The sequence below is a fragment of the Trichosurus vulpecula genome, chromosome 2 (genome assembly GCF_011100635.1).
Source record: "Trichosurus vulpecula isolate mTriVul1 chromosome 2, mTriVul1.pri, whole genome shotgun sequence".
Taxonomy (NCBI): Eukaryota; Metazoa; Chordata; class Mammalia; order Diprotodontia; family Phalangeridae; genus Trichosurus; species Trichosurus vulpecula.
The window spans coordinates 225,430,951-225,454,865 of record NC_050574.1 but is presented as its reverse complement, the minus strand read 5'-3'; the positions used below and the strand labels follow the sequence as shown (position 1 = coordinate 225,454,865).

The window sequence follows — 23,915 nt, the reverse complement described above, 5'->3', positions numbered from 1 at the left end:
CAGGCATTGTGCTAAGTGCTGGGGGTACAAATAAAGGGAGGAAGAACTCCTGGTCCCTGCCCTTAAGAATCTCTCCTTCCAATGCGGGGAGACCACGTGCAAAAATTTATACATTTAATTTACATACAGGGTAAAAGGAAGATAACCTCTGAGAGAAGGTTTGGGAGATGAGAGGAATGGGGGAAAAGTAAGTGTGGTGAGAAGGAAGACTGGGAAAGATTTCCTGCAAAAGGCTGGATTTGAAGACTTTGAGTTCAAATATGAATTCGGTCTTTTTGACCTTTAGCAGCTCACTTAATCTCATTGGACCCTACTTCCTCATCTGCAAAATGAAGAGGCTGGTTTGAAAGGATCTCGGTAAAAGCAAATCTATTTCATTTTTGTTCAGGCACAGAGTGAATAGAGCACTGGACATCGAGTAAGGAAGATAGATCAAATCCTGTCTCGGATACTAACTAGCTGTGTGACCCTAGGTAAGTCACTTAACCTCTACTTCCTCGTCAGTAAAATGGAGATGATAATAGCACCTAATAAACAGGGTAGCTAGATGGCATAGAACGCTGAGACAGAACACTGGAGATCAGAAAGACATCTTCGTGAGTTCAAATCCAGCCTCAGACACTTACCAGCTGTGTGACCCTGGGCAAGTCACTTAACCCTGTTTGCCTCAGTTCCTCTTCTGTAAAAATGAACTGGAGAAGGAAATGGCAAGCCACTCCAGTATCTTTACCAAGAAAACCCCAAAATGGGATCAGGAAGAGTCAGACACAATTGGAACAGTAACAGCAACAACTCATGAGGCTTTGTGAAGATCAAATGAAATATATGTAAAGTGCTTTGTAAACCTTAAAGTATGATATAAATGTTAGTTGTTATTATTAGTGTTTGTATCCCTAGTGCCTAACCTGGTGCCTGGCACGTAGTAGGTGATTAATAGATGCTTGCTGATTGATTAGACTACATGACCTTTCAACTCGAAATCTATGATCCTATATTTCCAGAAAGGATGACAACAGAGAAACCTAAAGCTAAAGAATTGGGTCATTGCCAATCTAGATCGATCAGAAATGAGGAAAACAATCCTTAAAATGATGATGGAAATAAAAAATAAAATCAGATAAAATTTACAGTACTTCAGCTTATACACAGTGTTTCAGGACAATCTCTACTGCATAAAAGAGAGTGTAACTCTATTGTGTTATTGTTATTGTAGTCAATGAAACTTTGGAATAATGTTTTCCAGGAGAGAAAATATTAAACTAATAGGCATTTAAATTTTTCTTCCATTTACATTCTGACATAACACTGAAGGTCCTTTTTCCTCACTGGAAAAAAATTGAAATTCTTTGAACAATTATAGATCACATTCTTTCTCAAAGACGTGTTACTATAAATGTTACAGTCTGTGATAATGATCTTTTCAGAATCTTTATTTCATGATGGTTAAACCTTTTAGCATCTGTTTTAGGTGCTCTATTTTGATGGTATCCTGAGTCTCCAATGACTGTATCTCCCTATAATGGATTAACTGGAGCTGCATGCCAAGTTCTTCAAGAGATCAAATTGGTCAAAAGGCTCTCTTTCAGGTTCAAGTTGAATCAAGGAAGATACAAGCAAGGAACATTCATTTGCTGATGGTTTAAATCAGCTGACTTTTCAGTCAAGTATTGAAATAGGAGTGAACCCATCATCTCTCTGCAGCCTCCCCTGGGGCCCCAGCACTTGGAAAATTTGAAGTGTGGAGAGGCATAGATTTTGACAAACAAATATTTGGACAAAGGTATAGATGGGATCTTTATCAACTCTGCAGATGAACTGAAGCAGATTGATGATATGCTGGATCACAGGGTTATCATCCAAAATATCTTGACAAGTCAGAAAAGTAGGCTAAATCTAATAAGGTGGAATTGAATAAAGATAAATTCAAGTTTGGCCTTTAGGTTCATTCAGTCATTCCACTTTATAAATGTAAGACGAGGGAGATGTGGTTCAATAGCAGCTTGACAGCTACAAGAGCTAAGGTGGTCTTTGGATGAATTGAGAAGCCTCACTTCCAGAATAAGGAGGTGAGAGTCCTGCTGTGCCCTGCTATGGTCAGACTACCTCTGGAGTCTTGTGTTCAGTTCTGAACACCACATTTTAGTAAGGATATTGATAAGTTGGTGAGTTCTCAGGGGAAGGCAAACATAACAATGAAAAACTTTGAGATCACTACACATGAGAATTGGTCAAAAGAACTAGGGATTCAGATTCTGGAGAAGAAAATGTTCTGTGGTACATAATAATGGTCTTTAAGTATCTAGTAGTCTGTCAAAAAAAACTCCTAACAGCAGCAGTCTGATGCATCATTTCAATACCAGGGATGGGGAAACTGCGGCCTTGGGGTCACATATGGGCTTCTAGGTCCTTAACTGCAGTCTTTCGACTGATTCCAAGTTTTATAGAACAAATCCTTTTATTAATTTTTAATATTCTTATTATATATTATATTATGAATATTACATATATTATTTTATTTTATTAATTTTTATTAATTCATTCTGTGAAGTTTGGTTTCAGTCAAAAGGCCACACTTGAGGACCTAGAGGGCCACATATGGCCTCGAGGCTTCAAGTCTGCCACCTCTGGAATAGATCAACATAGTCCATGCTCATGAAGTCCCTCCCCCAGGACTGGGTGCTCTTCCAGCACCCAACAAACAGTTCTTGGTATAGAACAGGTGCTTAATAAATGTTGAAAGATGGGTGTAGAAATCTATTTTACCCTACAGGAAAGTGGGAGAGGAAGGGGATAAGAGAAAGGGGGAGTGATAGAAGGAAGGGCAGATTGGGGGAAGGGGTAGTCAAAAGCAAAACACTTTTGCGAAGGGACAGGGTGAAAGGAGAGAGAAAATAGAATAAATGGGGGAGAGAGGCGCGGCAGGGGATGATAGGATTGAAGGTAATACAGTTAGCAACAGTAACAGAGAAAAAAATTTTGGAGCAAATTTCTCTGATAAAGACCTCATTTCTGAAACATATAGAGAACTGAGTCAAATCTTTCACAGCAGGACTAATGTGGAAATGTTTAATATGATTCTACATGTATATAGCCTGTATCAGATTGCACGCTGTCTTGGGGAGGGAGGAAGGGAGGCAGAGGGGAAAATTCATAATTCAAAATCTTATAAAAGTAAATGTTGAAAATGAAAAATTAATTATTTAACTAATTCAAGTTTTAAAAAAATAAACATTGAAAGAATGAGGGAATAAAGATCTTGTGTACAGGTAACATCACTCACAGTTAAGGATCATCCTCAACACTAGTTAGGAGTTCCGTGTACAATTATAGAGGAAAAACTCCAGCATTTTCAGTGAATGAATCATCCTTTAAAAAATCCAAAAAAACACCCCCAAAACTCTGTGACTAAAAGCTTTGAAATTGTGCCAAGACCTAGGCATATTGTACAAATTGAAAACAAGAGATGAAAGATTCAAAAATAGCTTTTATTACTATATAAAAACAGGTCAGGAAAAATAGATGCATTTTTCTACAAGTAATAAAATATTCAGATCATTTGAAAGTCTCCCATGAACATATGGATATAAAAAGAATTCTTTCAAGATGAAAACCTTTTGCTTAGTTTAAAACAACTGCCATCATTTTAAAGTACAATATACATGATAAGTAATGATTATTTATGCGCTCTATCGTACTGCCTTGTGATTTAAACATAACCATTATACTATGTGTTTCTATTTTAAATGGTCACTTCCAAAAGAAAAAAAAATCACTATCATATAACACCTTACAATTGTCACAAGGTTGTTTTTTTCCCCCCTTTGGAGTCATAGATTAGTAATCATTATAGTTGACCAGACAATGGAAAGCATACTGTCTTTCTGAGTCTTGGGAGTCAACACCATTCTACTTTCTTATAATTTCAAGCTTAAGAGAAGAAAAAGCGTAAACCAAATGACGTGCACATTTTCTTCCTTTGGACTCTATAACCAAAACCACTTGCCAGTATGTCCCTTTAAAAGTGCAGTTGGTTTCTTTGTCATTTAATTGCAGGTTTTGAGATCTCCATCCTAAACATCTTGGCTTAAGGAAGCCATACAAATACAGAAAAGAAAGTGACATGGCGAGGGTTCATTTTAATTTATGGAGCAGGAAGATATTATCACTTGATGACATTCATTCAAAAGTATATTCATTTAAATTTCTCAACAAAACCACTGTTGGAAATTACTTTGGTGCTGGTTTAAATAAGTGTTAAAATAAAGCTTTCTCTCCTGGAATTAGATTATGGGGTGAGCCAAGCCAGACCATTTTTGCGGATGATATGAGCTATAATTATTTTGGGTAGATTCAATCACATTTTGGGAATATTCAAGGTTTCCTTTTCCCCTATTCTTTTAAACTTATTATGAGATATTGGTGGTGAGGTGAGATCCTTTAAGGGGAAATATCAGTTTTTGAAAGATAAAGGTGCAATTATCATTAGTACAAAAGCCAATTAAGAGAGGAATCTAAGACAAAAAAGATTTTCTAGACATATTTTACTATGGATTGTTTTTTATAGAGGCTATGTAAGAAGGAAAAGATACTCTTATAATGTCTCTTAAGATTACCCTTGAATTAGCCTACAAGAAAGGCTGAATAAAAGGCTGGGATAAATGGTGGCCCAAATAATTAGTAATAGAGTCTAATGGCAAATCAAGAATTAATTTTTCTCTGACACCGATTTTCTTTATCCTCTATAAAATAAAAAAGCCCAAATGCTGAGGCTCAGCATTCAAACCCCCAAAATCACCCGGAAGGTGTTTTCACTCAACATACGCTCTTTAATGAACCTTTTCATGAATCTTATTGAGATAGTACACTAGAACAGTGGTGTCAAATTCAAATAGAAATAGATCCCTGCAGTCACATGTTGACTTAGAAAACCACAAATTTACATTATCTATGTTTATTTATCTTGTTAAAATTTCCCAATTACATTTTAATCTGATTCTGGAAGGACTCCTAGCATGTGGTCCTTGAGTTTGACACCTCCGCTTCAGATAATCCTCTCCAAAATGGGCTGTCCTTTAAACCCCTCATGTATGTGTGTATTTGAAACAATGCATGTATCAACAAAAACGTATACTTTTTTCCAAGAAATGCTGCAATCTGTTTCTCTACTGCACCTAGATTCAGTTTAGTGATTGCTCTAAATTTATTTACTGATTTCATAGAAATTGTCACTATTCAGACAATGCTATAAATCCATGGGGAGCAGCGTTGACAAAGCAAAGGAAGAATAAGATAGAACATTTCATTGTCACCCTAAGAAATACTTGAGTGACTAGACTAATCAGTAGGTTGGGAGCTTATAGAGGGGATGTGATAAAATGTAGATGGTTTCTCATCAATGTCAGCAATTTCTGGTTACCTAATAATAAGAGCCAATTTTCTTATTAAGCATCAAAAAAACTCAAAACATTTTAAGTGCATTTGTAATATCAGTGCTATTATAAAACTTGTGAGGTCAATAATGAAATCAACCAAACAAAAAGTTTGAGTGGGTACTGAGCTTTTTCACTACTCCAAGTTCCAATTTAGGGGACACAATGGAACCTCCAGAGACTAAGCAGTTACCTCTAGACCTAGATCTTATTCATTTCTAAGGTCTCAGGAATAAAGTTGTAGAGATTCATCCAAGATCTGGAGAGCATACAGAGTAGAAAACCTAGCCATTAGCTCTGGTTTATCCTACAAGCTTCTTCTGGACCTTCACACCCAATTCTGTCCAGACACTAAAATCTAGAAGACTAAAAACAGCCAACGGTGGAACTTCTACAGAACATTACATAGAATATAATTACATTACATGGAACTATCTAGAATCAACTGAGCTCTGGCTTTGAAAACCCATTTTAGCGCTCAGGGGGCAGAAAAAAACCAGTTGAGTTACCTCTAAGTCCAATCTCTTAGCTATTTGGGAATCAGTCACAAGAGGAAATCTAGGAGGTAAATGCTCCATTTCCCTTCTCCTTTAGATTGATTGATTCTGGTATATCACTGAGGTTCAGTCAGGGCTGGGGCGAGCTGAGGTGAGTACACTTAAGTCCATAAAGTTCCATACAACATGCAGCCAAATCCCAAGTTACTCCAATTTAAGAGAAAATATAGGGCGAAAGGTTACTTTGGAGATGCCTCAAGCACTTAGGCTTGTTCTAGGACAGGCTCAAATGTCTGGCTTAGAATAGACACTAGCCTCAAGCTGGCACTGGCGCCAAATTGGAGGGTTCTCTAAACTAGGAAAAGGCCAAAGGTTAGCATGATTCCTGAGACCAACTGCAGCTACAGAGTCACTTCACAAGGATTCCAAAATTTAGATCCAGCCTGAACCTACATCAAGAGGTTCTCCTATAAGCAAAAGGGGAAAAATAGAAGGGCACAATATGCCCAGTTTGTCTTGCTAACTTCTCTTTAGCCATATGTGATATTTTTACTATGAAATGAGAACAGGAGGAAACAAGCATTTATTAAGCACCTAGGGTGCCAGGCACTGTGCTAAGCATTTTATATATATCTCATTTGGTCCTCACAACAACCCTGGTGAGGTAGGTACTACTCTTAACCTCATTTTGCAGTTGAGGAAACAGAGGCAGACAGAAGTTAAGTGCCTTGTCCAGAGTCACATGGCTAGTAAGAGTCTGAGGCTAGGTTTGAACTTGGGTCTTCTTGACTCCAGGTCCAGCACTCTATTCACTAGCTTCCTATAAAGACATTGACAGTGCTCAATAATAAAGCCAAGTCTGCATTTGAGGACTCTGATACAATCCCTTCAGTCTGATCTAGCCCCAGAGCTCAGAAGGCCTGAGAAGAAGCTGAAGATGACAGACACTAGGGTTATAGTTTAAGGGCGGGGATGCTTCTAGTCAATCAAAGCAACCCACGAACATTGACTGAGCACACGGTCTGGGCAAGGCACTTAGCTGAGCCTGAGGGGGATACAAAATGGTAAAAGGCTATCCCTACCAGAGAACTTACAGTCAGTCTAGGTGGATCTTTGGTTCTCGGGAAGAAAAAAGCTACTATGTGATGTCTCACATGACCTTCCCCAAACTGACCATGCTCTTTTTCAGTTCAGATCAGTTCTGGCACTCAACCACACCATATAATCTTTTTTTTTTTTTAAGCAATGCTACTTAGTACATCTGGTTAGAATAAAGAGATACAAAATTTAATGGGCTTTGTAGATGAACAGAAAGGTTCTTCATATCTAGATACAGCTGAGCTGGAGATGTTTTGAAGTGAGATTATAAGACAACATGCAAATAGTCCTTTACATAGTTGATCTCTGTCCAGCCTCATCCAGTTTGAGATTCCTTTTCCTTGTTGCTGCTTCGCTGTCCACATCAGATTTGTCCACATTGCCAAAGTCGCCTGTCACAGAATAATCATTACCCTCCGGGGAACTCCCATTTGGCTGAAGAAATTTAGCATTTGGTTCTTTGGGACGCTGCCACTGAGGCCTAGTAACTATCCAAAAAATGACAGCACCAAACACCAGAATAAGAATGCCAAGGGTATTGGTAAAAATAGCTTCTGGTGGTAAATCCCTGTATGCAGGACTTTTCCTTTGAAGAGAAAGAAAAAGAAAGAATGATTAAAAATAAAACCACAGGTCAATGTGGGAAATCGAATTTCAATTTATTGCTAAAAATTAAATGCCTGAAGAATTTATAGAACCAACTGGGTACTGGGTCCCTGTGAAATAAATAGGGCAAGGGTCAGAAGTCCGTTTGCAGTGGCCCTGGGCAAAGTCATCATTTAACCTCTACAGGTCTTCCTTTTATCATCTTAAAAACAGGGAAAGTTCAGTGCTATATTATATGCTTTCAGAAAGCAAATATTTAATATAAAAAGGATGAAGTGGAGAAATGATGAAATACTGCATATACTTACAAGGCAAAAATCAATTTCTCTGTCACTCCCATAAGTACTGTTGCAATCACTGTTCCAAAGATGAGCAGACCAGAATAAACATGGATTGGCATAAGAAATGCTCGGAGAGCCGGGGGAGCAAAAGGAAGCAGAAATATGAAAAAACCTAGAAGAAGCTAAACATAATAAACAAGTGCTGAGAAGTTAAAGTTTAATTTTTATTATTTATTTCTACAAAAGGCACATTTTATTATTTATTCCTACAAAAACACATTTTATTATTTATTTCTACAAAAAGTACTATTTCTTGGAAATACTAGCTCAAAAATCAAGACTTTTTTTTTTTTAATCTCTGAAAAACAAATATTCCACAATAGCATATTCACCCTATCCAGCTCAGCCAAGAAAGGCTGCTTTAGTGGTGAGGAAAACAATGTTATCAAATGAGTAAGAGATGAGATCTATGGGAAAATTTCCTCTGTTCCTTTTGTAATTAAGTAAATGCTGCAAAAGCTAACAAAGGATTATTCTTTAAGTGGAGACAAAGAAATCTGTCTGTCTTTCTGCATCATGCCTTGTTCCTTTCATTCCAGTGTAATCTTCTGTATCATATCTTCTCCTTATCATACATATCCATAATCATATCCCCACATAAGTGGGTCCATAAATGGCTCTTACACCTCCAAAATCTTCCAATTCTACTTCACATCGCTACAAACTAGACTCAAGATTGATGACTAATTCAGTAAATAAATAAACCTAGGTTACTATACATTCATAGATGCTCCAGTACTGCATAGGTCCATGAGAGTTCTTGAAAGAACAACTCCTTATCTATGGGTATCTGTGTGTGGACTGGAAATTTTTGATCCTGTGTGTAGTTCAGGTAGCTAGAAGAAGGGCAGAGGAACCTACATATTATCCTACTCCAAGCATTTTGGAGATTTCTTACTTCCTTCCACACTCAAATCCTGAGTTCTTTTTTCCAGTTGTCTGTATGTTTCACATTTGGAAGGGTTTCTGCCTGCCAAAGGACTTGTCTCCCACACAGACGATATGAATACTCTCTCTGGATGAAAGAATACAGAAGTTGCTTCCTTCTGGATCTTTTCTTTAAGTGCCGCTACTCCTGTAAGTATATTAGGGTACCCTATGGGCTCTTGAATTATTGAGTTTAAAGGAATATTTTCAGGCACCTCCCCAGGATGGAGTGGGTGAGCTCTGTAAGGGTGGCAGCCTGATGAGAAAAGCATTAACGTCCACTCCACATCTTTACTGATTGAGGTCAAAGGATTAATGGGAGATGAGAGGTGGGGGGGAGAGGGAAGAGGAAGGAGGAGAAAAACACAAAAACCTAATGTGCACTCAGAATGAGCCTAGGAGGAAATGCAATGAGGAGAAAATAATTAAAAATACTATCAATAGGCTGGTTTGCATATTTATTTAGCACTTAATACTGCAAATGGAAGCCCTGTGTATTTGAAATTAAAAATGGTTCACAGGATTTCCCTCCAGTGATTCACATTGTTCCTGGTTCTCCTTCAGTGAACCTACCTTCCCCCTCCAGTGATTATTTTAGAGTTGAAGGGCAAGCTTTTTTATGTCTAGTTTTTGCTTTCTATTTCAAAAGATGGAGATCAGATCATTAACTCTAAGCATTTAACACAAGTACACTTCTGAAGAACCAAGTCATAACTCTCCATTGGGCAAGTCACAGAAAAGGTGAGTGAGACAAAAGATGGAGGAGGGAAAGGCCAAGTAAGTAAAAGTTGTGGGGAACATACAGTAAGGCTGACAAGTAAGTACACAAGAAGTGAGTGAAAGGGAATGAAGAACGATAAAAAGTAACCCAAAAAAGGCAGGGAAGGGGGCACAATATCTTCAAACGGGAACTTACTAGTTTGCCACAAATGCCCAATCTCCATTTCCTAATATTTCAACTCCCAGTTCTCCTACAGACTCCATTCTTCCTTTCCTGGGTTAGGGGTCTACCTTAGAAAATTTAAGAATGTTTCTTTTATTCTTTGTGGTATTGTTGTGGCTTTTTTCACCACCACCCCTCCTTCCCTTTGTGATCAATTCTTTTATGGTACTGCGGAAGAAGGGGAGGAGGAGAAGACAGGGTAATTAGATGGCCTAAGGTACACAGGTCTGTCTTCAGTGCTCCTAGGTAATTTCCTCACTTAAATTCTCCTGACCCTTCCTTATGTTAACTTTAAAGACAGAGCAAGAGTCCTCACAGGAATGCAAAAAATTCCATTTCAAAGTCTTCCAAAATTCCAGGAAGGATACATGGCCAAAGGATATGACTGGGCAGTTCTTGAAGAATTCAATCAAATTTGTTAAGAACTACCAGAAAATATGATCAAACTCTCCCATGATCCAGAGAAATACAAATCAGTGTGGTATGGTGGTAGCTTGTGGTACAGGCCTGCAAGTCAGAAGAAACCTGAGTTTCAATCCCAACTCTAAAGGTTGATAGCTTTATGATTCTAGGCAGGGCATTTACCATCTTGGGTTTTGCTTCCTCATCTCTAAGGTAATGATGGTAACATTTCTACAATGACATCATAAGAATGGCCTAAGGGAAGTGTTTTGTCAAGCTTAGGGCACTACATTAAATGCGACTTGTAAAATTGCCACCTTATGCTTATTAAATTGGCAAAATGGTAAAACACATACACACATACACGTATACATACATACATATAAATGCACACACATAAATAATGAAATTCACTGTTGGTGGAGCTCAGGACAGGCACAATCTTTTTGGAAAATAATTTGGTAAAATACAGTAACATTAATCACACTTGACCTGGTAATCCCACTACTGGCACCTTGTTTGAATGATGTTAGTAAAAGGAAAAAAATTGATCTATACAAAAAACATCTGTAGCTGCTTTATTGTAAAAGTGAAAAACTGCAAATAACTTATATGTTCAAAGATTGTAGAACAGCTGAATAAACATAGGGTTATTATTTAAAAGTAAATCAACGTAATGGAATTATTAATGGCAACCTTGCATGGTAGCTTTACAAAGCCCTATAAAGACAAAATAAACAATACAAAGAAATATGTACAAGGTGTTGTAGAGGGAAGAAACCAGAATAATAGCAACAACCAATCAATCAGTGAACATTTATTAAAGTGCCTTCTATTTGTCAGACACTATGCTAGGCACTGGGGATGGAACTGTGCCTGACCTCAAGATTACATTTTTATCTAGAAAAACAATGTGCACATGTATAAGTATATGAGATATACTCAAAGTAAATAGAAAATGGGGGTGGGGCATGGTACTAGTAGCTGGGAGGACAAGGAAAGACATCATATAGGAAATAGCGCTTGAACTGAACTGTGAAGGACACAGTAATTACATCTATTCAAAAACAACAAAATTTTCTCCAAAATCCTCCTCTCATCTCCCACGAAAAAGAATAAAACACTTGATGCTGCTAGGGAAACAAAGTCTGCCTGTTTTATTGAGTTATATAGAACTGTTTAATCTACATAAATCTCAGAATCAATGAAAGGCAAAGTTCAAGTTTGTTCCAATACACTGCAGCGCTGTCTCTTGCTACTCTTTGGCATGATGTCCTGAAACTTCTCTTCTCTCAAAGAGGCTTGGTCTGAGAACTTAATGTTGTCCAAGTTTCTCTGTGTCCAAGAGAGCTGGTCCAAAAGCTCAGCATTGGCAAGGAACTCTATCATTGCTTCACCACCACTTCTAGCCACTACCATTTCTGTGGTTCCATGATTCTTTCTTTTTCTGGGGCCAGGTTGTTCTTTGTAGGAGCCTTGGGAACCAGTGAGCCTGGATATGTCCAATGGGCTTTTTTCTGGCCATCTCAGTTCAGCTTTTGCTCCCCATTTTAATGGCCAGTTCCAAATATTTAGCTCAGATACAAGATGAGCAGATACAAGGGCAGTCATTCCCACCCCATCAAGAAGACATTATCAAAGTCAGAAGAAGGTCTCAAATGTAATGCCAATGGGGACATTTTTTAATCTTCTCTAGGACATCATTTTTAATACTAGAACAAAGGTCTTATTCATGAACCTGTGAATTAATCTTGACCAAACTTCTCTTGGTCATCCTCTCTATCTATATTTCATTGTAGAAACCCTTTGCTGGTCCCTTATCTAGTTAGATTCTTTTTTAAAGTTTATTTTGAAAATCTGTCTTACTTTAATTGATGGGGTTTTACGTAAAACCACTAATTTTCTGTAAGAGCAGCTGATAAGTTATTACTAGAAATTGACATAATTTTAGACACCAAGACAAAAGTCATTAATAGTAAATCTAAGGAAATGTCTTGCTGGGCTTGTTGCTGTTTCATTCAAGGTTAGCTCAATGTATCATGATTAAGTCAACCTTTCATTTTTTCTTCAGCAGGACAATTTCTATTCATTTGTCTTGTTTCATATTTTCTAAACTTTTAATAACTTGCATTGCTTACCTCTAAAGTCCTTCCAAGTTTGTTCTCTTAGCTTAAACTTAGAAATTCTCCTCTTCTGGAAATGATCTGATACCACTAGACTATTTCCATATCTATAATAGGTTATTGTTTGTTTTTTAAAGAAGGTGAAATTGCATGCAGAGGAAGAACTGATGGAGTCTGAATGCAGATCAAAGCATACTATTTTCAATTTTGTGGGAGGGGTTGGCAGTTTTTCACTTTTGTCCTGTTTCTTCTTTCACAACATGACAAATGCAGAAATACTTTAATTTAATTGCACATGTATAACCTATATCAGATTGCTTGCCATCCTGAGGAGGGAGAAGAGTGTAAGGAGGGAGAAAAATTTGGAACCCAAAATCTTATAAAAAGTGAATGTTGAAAATTATCTTTACATGTAATTGGGAAAAATAAAATACTATTTCTATAAAAAATAAAAATGAGACTGAAAGTTATCGAATGTCATTTAAAGATGATTTAGATGTTTTCAAACAAGTAGATGACTATGACTCTATTGATGAAAGGGGAAAAAATGCTTTCCTCAGGTCATGGAGGAGCATGACATTGAGATTTCCTTATCTAGAACCTTAGAAGGAAAAAAAAAACATTAGAGGCTAATACCTCTTCTGTGTGGAAACAGGCCCTTAGTGGACAGTCATATCTACTAAGAATTTAATATAGTCCCCTGTGATATCAGGTTTCACTGTCACATACAACAGAAGAAAAGATTTAGTATACTGTAAAAAATTGTGTGGGTCAAATTTTTTTTAAAAAGTACCCCCTTCCCCCTCCTCACCACTGTCCTAACAATTAAATCCCATAGGGAAGAGAGAGGACAACAACTTCTTCCTCCTCCTCACCCACGCTTTAGCACTCATGAGAAATCCAGTCTTTTGGTTATGGGTCTAAATGAAGAAACAAAACTAAAACTCCATCCCATTATTAAGTATAATAGCTTTATCTAGGCAGACTTGTCCTAATTTTGCATGTAGGACCCACAGGGACAGGTGCTAAAAGTGCTGGGAAAAGATTACATGATCTTAAAAACTCTTTCATTCTCTCTATACCCTTTGTGAGATTTGTCCCTTGAGTATGATGATGGGCAGGGGAATGTAGACTAACCTCAGGTACTTAGATAAATGTATTACACACACAATTATTCTTTTGAAACTGAAATACAAAGCCAGTTTTGGCTAGGAGATGTCATTTAAACTGTTATTTGGAAATTAGCAGCAGTCCTATTGAAGCATCTAGTTTTTAACGAGAAGCACTTCCTCTACTCCATGGAAAAGTGGGAACCCCAGGCACAACCACTTAGAAGTGAACTGATCCATTCTCAACAAGTGAAGTCTCATTTCTGCTCTTAGTTTGACACCGAAGAAGAAAAATCAACTGTTGTATGTGAATACAAAAAGTTTCTGATGCCTGATATGCTAATGTTACCCAAAACAAAAACAACTATAGAGCTGGGCACATTTATAAAGTCAAGTTCATTCCAAAGTTATGGAACTTAACTACTTTGTCAAAAGTGTTCCTGTGCACTGAAAGGGTTTGGGGGCTGTGGTGTTGGTGACACAAGGTTAAAAATAGTTTTTTCTTTTTCCCTTTAGGAAAAGAAGAATTCTTTCAGTTGATTTCTTCCTTCTTCCAAAAGAGTTGGATCATAACCTTATATCACCTCTGGCAGTTCAATATTTCTAAAAATAGATTTCAAGGAATAAAAGAATGTAGCTGGAAACCAACCACCTTTCCCGGCAAGTGCTTTGTATACCTGGTTTCAGACTGAATAAATAGTAGTCATGAAATGTGTGAGTGTGTGTGTACTCCCGGCATATTTATACACAGACTCAGAGACGAAAGGGGAGTCAGAGCACAGAGAGGGAAGACTCCCGGACATTTCTAAAATATAAATATTAGGTTGATAGGAATTCATTCTTAGCAAAGATAAACAGAAGGGCACACCTGTTAAGGAAGGCTTCCCATGTGGACTCAGTAAAGGTATGAGTCAGAGGATGTTTTGTTCATCTTAGCTATTCTACTCAGAGTTGCCAAAGCACAGTCATGTGAGAGCTGTCCTGAGGAGTTTCAGTTGCAGGTATGGCTTTCCACTAATGGCATTCTTTCTGGAAGTCTTAAGGAAAGGATTTAGAAGCAGACATAGAAATATGACACAACGTAGCAAAGGATTGTCTGCCATCTTCATGTGGTGACAGAGGATGAAAGGATTTATACTTGGAACTTAGAGATGACTAATCCACCCACCTTATTTTACAGATGAGGAATGAAAGCCAAGAGAGGAGAAATGACCTTGCTAAGGTCACTCATGTATTTGATCCCATTCCTTCCCACCTCTTCCAGGACCACCTTCTTTTTTTTCATGTATCTTTAATTGTCTCTTCTCCACTGAAACTTTCCCCTCTGCCTACAAATACATTCATCTCTCATTAGTCCTGGGAGTGGGGGAAATGCCTTCCTTCCTTCCCTTTCATTGCTACACTTTCCTACTGTTCTCTCCCCTTCATTATTCAACTTCTTGAAAAAGATGTTTCCTGACCAGCTCGCTCTTCAGCCCCTTCCAATCAGGCTTCATCATTCTACTGATCCTATCCTCTCAGACCTTACCGATCCTCTTAATTGCCAATTCAAGAACCTCATTCCAGCCTTCATCTTCCTTGACCTCCCTATAGGTTTTGGATTGATAACTTTCTACTATTGGATACTTTCTCTTCTCTGAGCTTCAACCAATTAATTGCCAAGCATTTATTAAATTTCTGCTATGTACCTGGCACTATACTAGATGCTGGGATTATAAATACAGTAAATGAACAATCCCTTTTTGCAAAGAGCTTAAATTCTAATGGCTTCAAAGATATGGCATGGTCCTGATTCACTTCTTATTTCTCTCACCACTCCTTATACTCCTCCTTACCTTTCAAAGTGGATATTCCTCAAGGGGTATTATCTATTGGAGTCAATTGGGGTTAAATGACTTGCCCAAAGTCACACAGCTAGTAAGTGTCTGAGGCCATATTTGAACTCAGGTCCTCCTGACTCCAGGACCAGTGCTCTGTCCTTTGAGCCACCCAGCCGCCCCTCAAAGGTAATCTCTTGTCCCTCTTCTCTTCTCCTTGGATACCTTTTACCTTTGTGATTCACTTGCGCAGCTTCAAATGCCACTTCTAAGCAGATGACTTACAAATCTATATATCCTTGCCTGACCACTTTTTTGAAGTCTGCATCTGCATCTCTAACTACCTATATGACCTCTAAATCTGGCTATCCCATCAACACCTCAAAGTTCTCATGTCCTAAATCAAGCTCATTAGTTTTCCCCCAAATATGTCCCTGTTTTTGACTCCACTGTTTTCATCTGTGACACATGGTCTCCTAAGTTTGAAATTGTGGGGTTGCATTTGACTCCCCTCTTCTTCACTCCCAACACCCCTTATATCTGTTCCCTTTTCTCTATTCCCACTGCCAACACCCTGGTCAAAGCCCTCACTAAGAGTCTCCTAATGGGTGTTCTCAACTCTACTCTCTCCCATTTGTCCTTCATGCTTCTTTGGGAATTTTTTTTTTAAATAAATAGATGTCATGCCTTTTTCTTGCTCCAAAATCTCCACTGCCTGCAGAGTAAAATTCAGACTTTTTAACCTAACCCCGCCCCCCCCACCCCATCCCATCCCATCCCCCACAATCTGGCATCACAGTCTGGCACTTTCTCAGCTTTAAATCATATTATTCTACAAGGGACTACTCTCTGTGTTCCACACATACAATGCACTCTCCTGCCTTTGCAGCTTTGATCACTCTATTCCCTCTGACTAAAATGTTCTCTAGTCTCTCCCTCCCTCCCTCCCTCTCTCTCTCTCTCTCTCTCTCTCCATAGAATACAAACTTGTCCTTTAAAGCCCAAATGAAATGCATTCTCCTCCTGTAGTAGCAATTAGATTGGAAGATCTTTCCCACCCATTAATAGGCCATGTAATCTGCTTATGTCACAGGAAGCCTAAGACATATGTGGTGGGAGAAGCTTCCTGACAGGAAAAGGAAGTTATGTCACAGGAAATGCTGTGAGAGAGAGAGATGTTATGGTTGCTGATGGCTTCTAATGACCACCCTCATGATTGTTAGAGCTGAACAGGCTGATTTAGCTGTACTGTGAGTTTGCTTTGGGGAAGACCCCAGCAGGGGGTCGGAGAGGTTTTGGGATGGCCAAGCTCCAGGCTGTGATATGGCGTTTTAAGTTCCTTGCTGTTATGATAAAGTGGACTGACTGGCTGTGGGAGCTGAATATTTGGTTATGGTTTTCTGGTGTCTGAATAAAGGTTATACTTCTTTTACCTTCCTTAGGGAGAGTCTCTCATACTTTGCGATACAGAACGACATAGGCATATTCATGATTATCGTTAATGTTGTTTATTGCCTTACTGTTATACCTCCTGATACCTGTAACTGTAGCCACCTTTCTCTTTGGATCTCACATAGGACCTTGTCTTGAAACTCTCTTATTCAGTTGCCATGCCTTGATGTTCATTATAGTTATCCATTTTGGTAGCCTTTTAACCTCTTGGATTCCAAGTTCCATGAGGGCAGCAAATTGTGTCTCTATCTAAACTTTGCCTCTCTTCCAGCACCTAGCACACTGTTCTACATTCAGTACACTTATTCAACGACTCTGAACCTAGTGCTCTTTCCACTCCATCATCCAAGAAGAGTCACTGCAGATAACCACGAAGATGAAATCATCACCCAAAATTGTGGTTCCCTTCTGTCTGCCCTAATGCTTTTTAGTATTTGTTCATCCACTGAAGATCCCAATGTTGAGGTTTAGGGGTGTTGGGACCCTCTAATAGCAACACATGAGTCCTGCCCAAATGAATTCGACCCAAGCCTTCTTTCAGCCAAAGAAAAACAAGGTTTATTAAAAATCTGCCATGTTGCCAAACTCTTAAGGAATCTCAGCATTGGCTAGACTCTTAAGGAATCTGAGCATTTGTCACACAAATATATAAGCAGGCCAGATTGAATCTGAGCACCTCAATGGAGATGGATCTTATAACAGAAAAACTGGGGGAAGAGATCTAGGATTAACCAAGTAGTCTGGGGTGATTAGAGGAGGGGTCTAGGGAGGATCTTGATGGGAGTGGCCAATAGGTTGGGGTGACTGGAGGTGGGAGGCCCAGAACCAAGAGAATGAGATTTAGATAAGATCTAGAGTGGGAAGTAACAGGAGGCAATCCGAAGGTAACAGACAAGGAAGGGCTAGGTTAAGAATAACAAAGCAGTGATGAAAGGCCAGTTGAGGGGATTATAGCCTCAGGCAAATGCCAGATCAAGTGGGAAAATTCAAGCAGAGTTCAAGGGGGTTTCCAGATCCTGTACCCAGTCACCAAACTAATAAACTTGGTCCAAAGGGGCACCTGGATGTCCACCTATCCTATGGTACCAGAATAGAAGCCCCACCCCCTCTTGCTCCCACCCAGCTGGACAAGAGGAAACAGTCTTCCTTCTGAAAGTGAGACCCAATGCTAAGAATGCTGGGTGATAAAAAAAAAAAAACTGTGAAGAAAGAGGTAGGAGAAGAAAAGGCCATAGAATGCTGAACTAGGCCTCCACAGTCCTGTATTGTTTCGCCCTGACTCATCTTCTGAGGTTTTCATTTTTTGGTTGTACTTGGATGCTTTTCCCTAATGCCAGATATTCTTCCTTCCCTCTGCCCTAGACTGGAAAGTCCTTGAGGAAGAAATGATTTTCATCATATAGCAAAAACAGCTAATCTGAACCCCCAAATAACTGGAATTTTAATTTCTAAATTATAGTTCTTTAAAAGAAAGAGACAATTGACAAAAAAGCATAGTGACTAGGAGGGATGTCATTTTTTCTATTTGGGTTTTTATGGTAGGGCACACACAGCATTAGAAAGAACATCAGATTTGGAATCCAATGGCATAGGTTTAAGTGCTAGCTCTGATGCTTATTAGCTCTGTGACCTTCAGCAAATCACTTAACCCCTCTGTATTTCAGTTTCTTCATCTGTAAAAAGTGAATAATAATATTTTATTACTTTCTTCACAGGGGTGTTGGCAGATAATAATAGCTCACATTTTTATCGTGCTTTGTAAGCAAGAAATGTGAGTGTTCGTAAACAACAAAGTAGAAATGTGAGTGACGGTGATGATGGATGATGTGTTGGTATCCTCCAGGCTCGTATACTTCCTATAGCTTAATGCTGTATGAAGAAAACTGACATTCAGAATTATGCCCCTTTGAACAAAGCAAGGCCTTTGCTTAAATAATAAAGGTTTCATTATATTCAGTATCCTAGAATTACTAAGATAACAAAATAGACTGATATACTTTATGAATTTTTTTTTCAATGACAAGGGATGAAACAAGCAGGTATTCTCTTTAATCTTTTGTTAACTAGAATTCTCATTCCAATTAACTGAGGTTTTACTATAATTCTAAGCAGAGTTCTCTGAGCCCAGTAGGTGTTTTAAAAAATGAAGGAAATATAGTCAGGAGGTAAAGCAAAAGGAAGATAGAGTTCTGTATTTTGCTATTGAGTCTTCCAAATTCTGCCAAAGGACTATGTCATCTAGGAAGCTACATGGTCCAGTGGCTAGAAACCTGGACTTGGAGTTAGAAGGACCTGAATTCAAATCCTGCCTCAGACACTTGGTAGCTGTGTAGATCTAGGCAAGTCATTTGACTTTTCTCAGCCTCATCTGTGAAATGGGTATTATAATAATAGGACCTAGTTCTCAGGGTTGTTGTGAGGATCAAATGACATAGCACATATAAAACTCTTTGCAAACCTCCAAGTACTATATAAACACTAGCTATTGTGACATATTCATCATTTTCGCCACAAATATGAAACTCAGGATTTGGCAATGATCTGACAGGGTGGGAACTTCACACTGCACTAATGAGTCACTCCTATATTATAAAAACAAGGGATTTCATTCATTCACTCTCTCGCTTTACCAGCAGGTGCTCTGCCCAAAGGAATGTAAATTTTGATTGAAAGATATCTTGGGGTTTACCAGATAAATTTCTTCCCTAAAGACCACACCTTAAACCCAAATCACTCAGGCTCTCATTGACTGGCCAACAATAGGTCTCAGCCCCAGACTGATTTTTTTTAAACTAGGCAAAAGAGGACATTCTCTGCGGCATTTCTTACCTAGCCTTAATCACTGAATGGACCTTGACTCAATCAAACTGAGACCTGGAAAAGACTGTAACTCCCACTACCCTGGGGCCATCTCTGGTGATCCTGATCACCTGATCTGGCCACTGGACCCAGATGGCTCTGGAGGAGAGAATGAGGCTGGTGACTTTGCATAGCCCTCCCTTACTTGAATCCAATTCACTTGCAAGTCATGGCATCACCTTCCTGATGCCATGGTCCTCTTCTAGAACAAAGGACAAACAACATTTAATAAATACCTATTATTCACAAATTCATGGTTCTGGGAAAGGTATGAAGAATATCACTTACAACTGTGGTATGAAATACATGGCATTTGTCTGAACAAACTGTACTCTCCATACAGGAGGTACCCATGCCCTAGGAATGTAGAATAATTGGCTGAGTCCCTGAACTTCATTCAGGGGGCTACCCATTTGTTCAGAAAGAATAAATGTAAAATATAATGAAAATCTTCCTGGCTTTCCAACAAGTATTGTTTATTCCTAGACTAAGTATGTTTCTCACAACACCACCATCCTAAGATGCTTCTATTTGTCCACTCTCCTGGACATCACTTTAGTTCAAGCCTTTATCACCTCTCACTTGGATTTTGTCAATAATTTCTTTACCGCAAGTTTCCCTCCTTTCTAATCCATCCTCCACAAAGCTTTCAAAGCAAAGATCAGGAATGCCCATGCCATTCTCTCCACACTAAGAAGAATTAGTGGCACCCTATTACCCCTAGGTTGAAGTACAAACTCGTCTGCTCAGCACTGAACTCCCTCCAGAGTCTGGATGGAGCTTACCCTACCATTGTTCCCTTTTACTCACCCGACATTCAAAATGGCCATCCGTGCTGTCCCCCGTAGAGGACATTTCATCTCATCTTTCTGCCTTTGGATAGACTGTTCTTCATGCCCAAATGTTTTCCCTCCCCTTCCACCTCTTGGAATCTCTGAATACTTCAAGGCCCACTTCAAAATGTCACCTTTTATGAGGCTTTCCCTGGCCTTCCTCAACTATATCAATTTGTATATATTTTGCATTTACTTATGAGTGTACACCTATGGTTTCCAGACTGTGCCACAGTGTGCTGGGATGCAGCAAACTCATTACTTAATAAACGAAACTGTGAGGTATTCTTTTTCGGCCTAAGGGTGTCTTAAAAAAAATTTCTGAGTCACTAAGGGCTGTGTGAACCAAGAAAGTTTAGGAATGATTGCTGTTTTCATTATTTCTCCTTGCTTCTTCAGGTCAGAGACAGTTTGGGGTTTATGTCTCTGTATTCCGACCACCTAGCATGGTGTATACATAGTAGGTGCTTAATGAGAATGAGAAAAAAATGAGAAAAAAAGCATGATCTTGGGTCTCAAATTGGGATAAAAAGACATATACTAAAATCCCCAAGAATGTTAGTCTAGTACCATTTAGTGTTCGTGATATCAGGAGAAAGATAGAAAGTCTGCTAGAACTTTCATGGATCTCAATGACAATCTTATGGGAATATATGGGGAAAAGTGACCAAAGAGAAGCAAGCATGATTGGGATAGATTGTGAACCACATCACTAGAGGGAACAACCTCTGCTCTATTTGAGTCTTATCATTTAACCAAAACTAGATTTAATGAGGAGGCTGCATGTGCTATAAGTGCGTGCACGCACACACACACACGCACACGCACGCACACACAGGCAAATTCTAAATCTCATATTTTACTTCATAGTCACTAAGTCCTACATCTTCCTAGGCTGTTTAGTGGGAAATGCATAATGAAAACAAATAAAAACAAGTAGAAAAGAATGATGACTGGCAAGAAATCCTGAAAAGTATAATAACAGATCTTATATTATCTGAATTGTTCATTTGGCCTTTTTAGATCTTGTTTATCAACATTTTTAAGATTCTGACCTGTGCAGCATAAAATATGACGGCAACCAGTCCAATCCAGCTGTGCAGACTGTACATGTTAGGAATGCTCTTGGCATTGTGGAAGTCAAAAACAGCTACCAAACCAATAATTGCAAGGATCAGAGCAACGGCGTTTAATCCAGCATGGATGGATTTCATCAGGAGCTTGCTGCATTTCCAAGTCCAGGGCAATCTGTAGACAATAATTGCTGAGGAAAGAGAAAAAAAAAGGAGAGGGTAACAATAGTTTCAAAATAATTAATAGAAAGTTAATGATTTATCTACAGTAATCTTAAGTAGTCACACAAAGTTCAACAGGTGCTATTCCAAAATTATCTCTAAAAAGTTGGGTTTTTCAGAAGAGAATTTTGAGGCAGCATGGTTTTAGTAGATAAAGAGTGCATCTCCAAACCAGGAGGACCAGAGCTGAAGTCCTGTCTTTGATTTATTTTAGGTACAAACCCTGAACAAACCACTTAATCCCTCGATGTTCTAGGCAGCTGTCTAAGACTACAAAGTTTGCAGAGAAGATGCTATCTTGGACTGATAAAAGGAGCTTCCACATCTAGGAGTTACTGGAAATCACACATCTGGTCCCTGTCCCCAGCTGCCCACACTTAAAAGATCCCTAGCCTATTGGCAATGAATGGAAGAAATGGTAATAATTCTCTATGAGGGAAATTTATATGAATTTATGCAAAAATGTTTTTTATTTTATTTCAAATAACACAAGCAAAAACTTGCCAATTTTATATATGTAGAAAATGTGAGTATTTGGGTCCTAAAGTAATGCATACATTATAGGTAACTATTCTATCAAAAATGAAAGCTCACTTTGTTTACTTACTCCCCTTTTTACACACACACAGGGAGATGCCAACAGCTGCTGAATTTCTTTATCATTTTCCCTTTCTTCTTAACCCTCAGCAACTGTGTAAATACCACAATGTCTGGCATGTCATGGGCACTTTAAAAATGCTTTCCTGCTTGATTAATTGATGTATGGTCAAATTAGAGGATTTACATATTTACACAAAGCACATGGGTCCCTAGAGAAGGGGGAAGAGGGTATATACATTTAAATAAAAATTGCTCACACTTTCATCACTTCTCAAACTTTTTGGTCTTAGGATCACTTTATGCTTTTAAAAATTGAGAACCCCAAAGAGTTTTTGCTTATGTGGGTTATATCTAGTGATATTTATATAGTAGGAATTAAAACTGATCATTCTTTAAAATATGTGTTTATTCATTTAAAAGAATAATAAATCCATTATATTAACATAAATAACACATTTCATGAATAACTGTATTTTCCAAAACAAAAAAAAATAAAGTGATAAGAGTGGCATCGTTTTTCATATTTTTGCAAATTTCTTTAATGTGTGAATTAATAGAAGACAGCTGGATTGTTTTATTGGACTCCGCAATATGTTGCAATATGTTGTTTTTATTTAAGTATATGAAGAAAATCTACAGATTGTATCTTCAGATATGTTTTTGGAAAAGGGAGCCACATTTTAATAGGCAAATAATGTCTTAGTACTATTACGGAAGTAGCTTTTACTTTGCTGACCTCCTGAAAGGGTCTCAGGAATTCTCAAAAGTCCACATATAACCTTTGAGAACTACTGGCTTAGGAAATACTTTGTTAGTAAAAACCCTGTGAATTCATCAATACATTAATTTTCCTGAAAGGTCTCTGGGACTTCTAAGGCTTTGAGCACTACCTGCTGCTCTAACCCATCTCCAAATAGCCCTTCAGTTCTATTGTGGCTAGAACTCTCTGTTTTGCAGCTGAAAAAGGGAGTTTCTCCACCAATATTACCTAACCAATGAATGAAATCACAGACCCAGACAAAAAAAATTTAAAAAGGAGGTGAGGGTGGGTAAGATCTTTTCTGACATTTTTCTTTAAAGTCAGAATTTAAGCTAACACCATCAAGGGTTTTATTTGGAGGAACTAAACATGTAGAACTGGATTCATCCCACCAGATACTGGATGCATAATTGTGGGCAAGTCACTTAAGATTTCTGTGTCACTCTTTAAAACTCTAAGTCATAGTTGCTGATCAGGAGTTTCCACATCAAGAATTTTCCCACTATGATGAAATCATAGGTCTGGGCTAAAAACAAAACAAAACAAAAAACCTCAAACCCCAAATTTAAAAAGACAATAACAATCTTCTCCTTTTTCTCTATTAAAAAAAATTGTTTAAACAGAAAATGCTGGTTTCATAACGTTTCATTCCAAGATAGCTACTGCAAAATAGGATGTTCATTTTCTCCAATTAGAAGGGGACAAATGAATAATGTGGTAGCTTGGAATCATAGAGTTGTAAGGGACTGTAGAGGTTATCTAATCCATGATTCCACAGTCTGCTCCTGCTCTGATAAATGTTTAATAAATTAAATTATTTAATT

At 38.3% G+C, this 23,915-nt stretch overlaps 1 protein-coding gene across 1 annotated transcript in view; it reads right to left on the bottom strand.

Moving 5' to 3' along the window:
• Positions 1-3,466: 3,466 nt before the first annotated feature.
• Positions 3,467-23,915, bottom strand: part of LOC118837775 (cytochrome b reductase 1) — a 37,478-nt gene continuing 17,029 nt past the window's right edge. The window contains exons 2-4 of the mRNA XM_036744868.1: positions 21,492-21,700; positions 7,939-8,093; positions 3,467-7,610 (exon numbers count right to left, since the gene is read on the bottom strand). Coding sequence (XP_036600763.1) covers positions 7,316-7,610; positions 7,939-8,093; positions 21,492-21,700 — 659 coding nt within the window. The 3' untranslated portion in view covers positions 3,467-7,315. The remainder of the gene's footprint in view (positions 7,611-7,938; positions 8,094-21,491; positions 21,701-23,915) is intronic.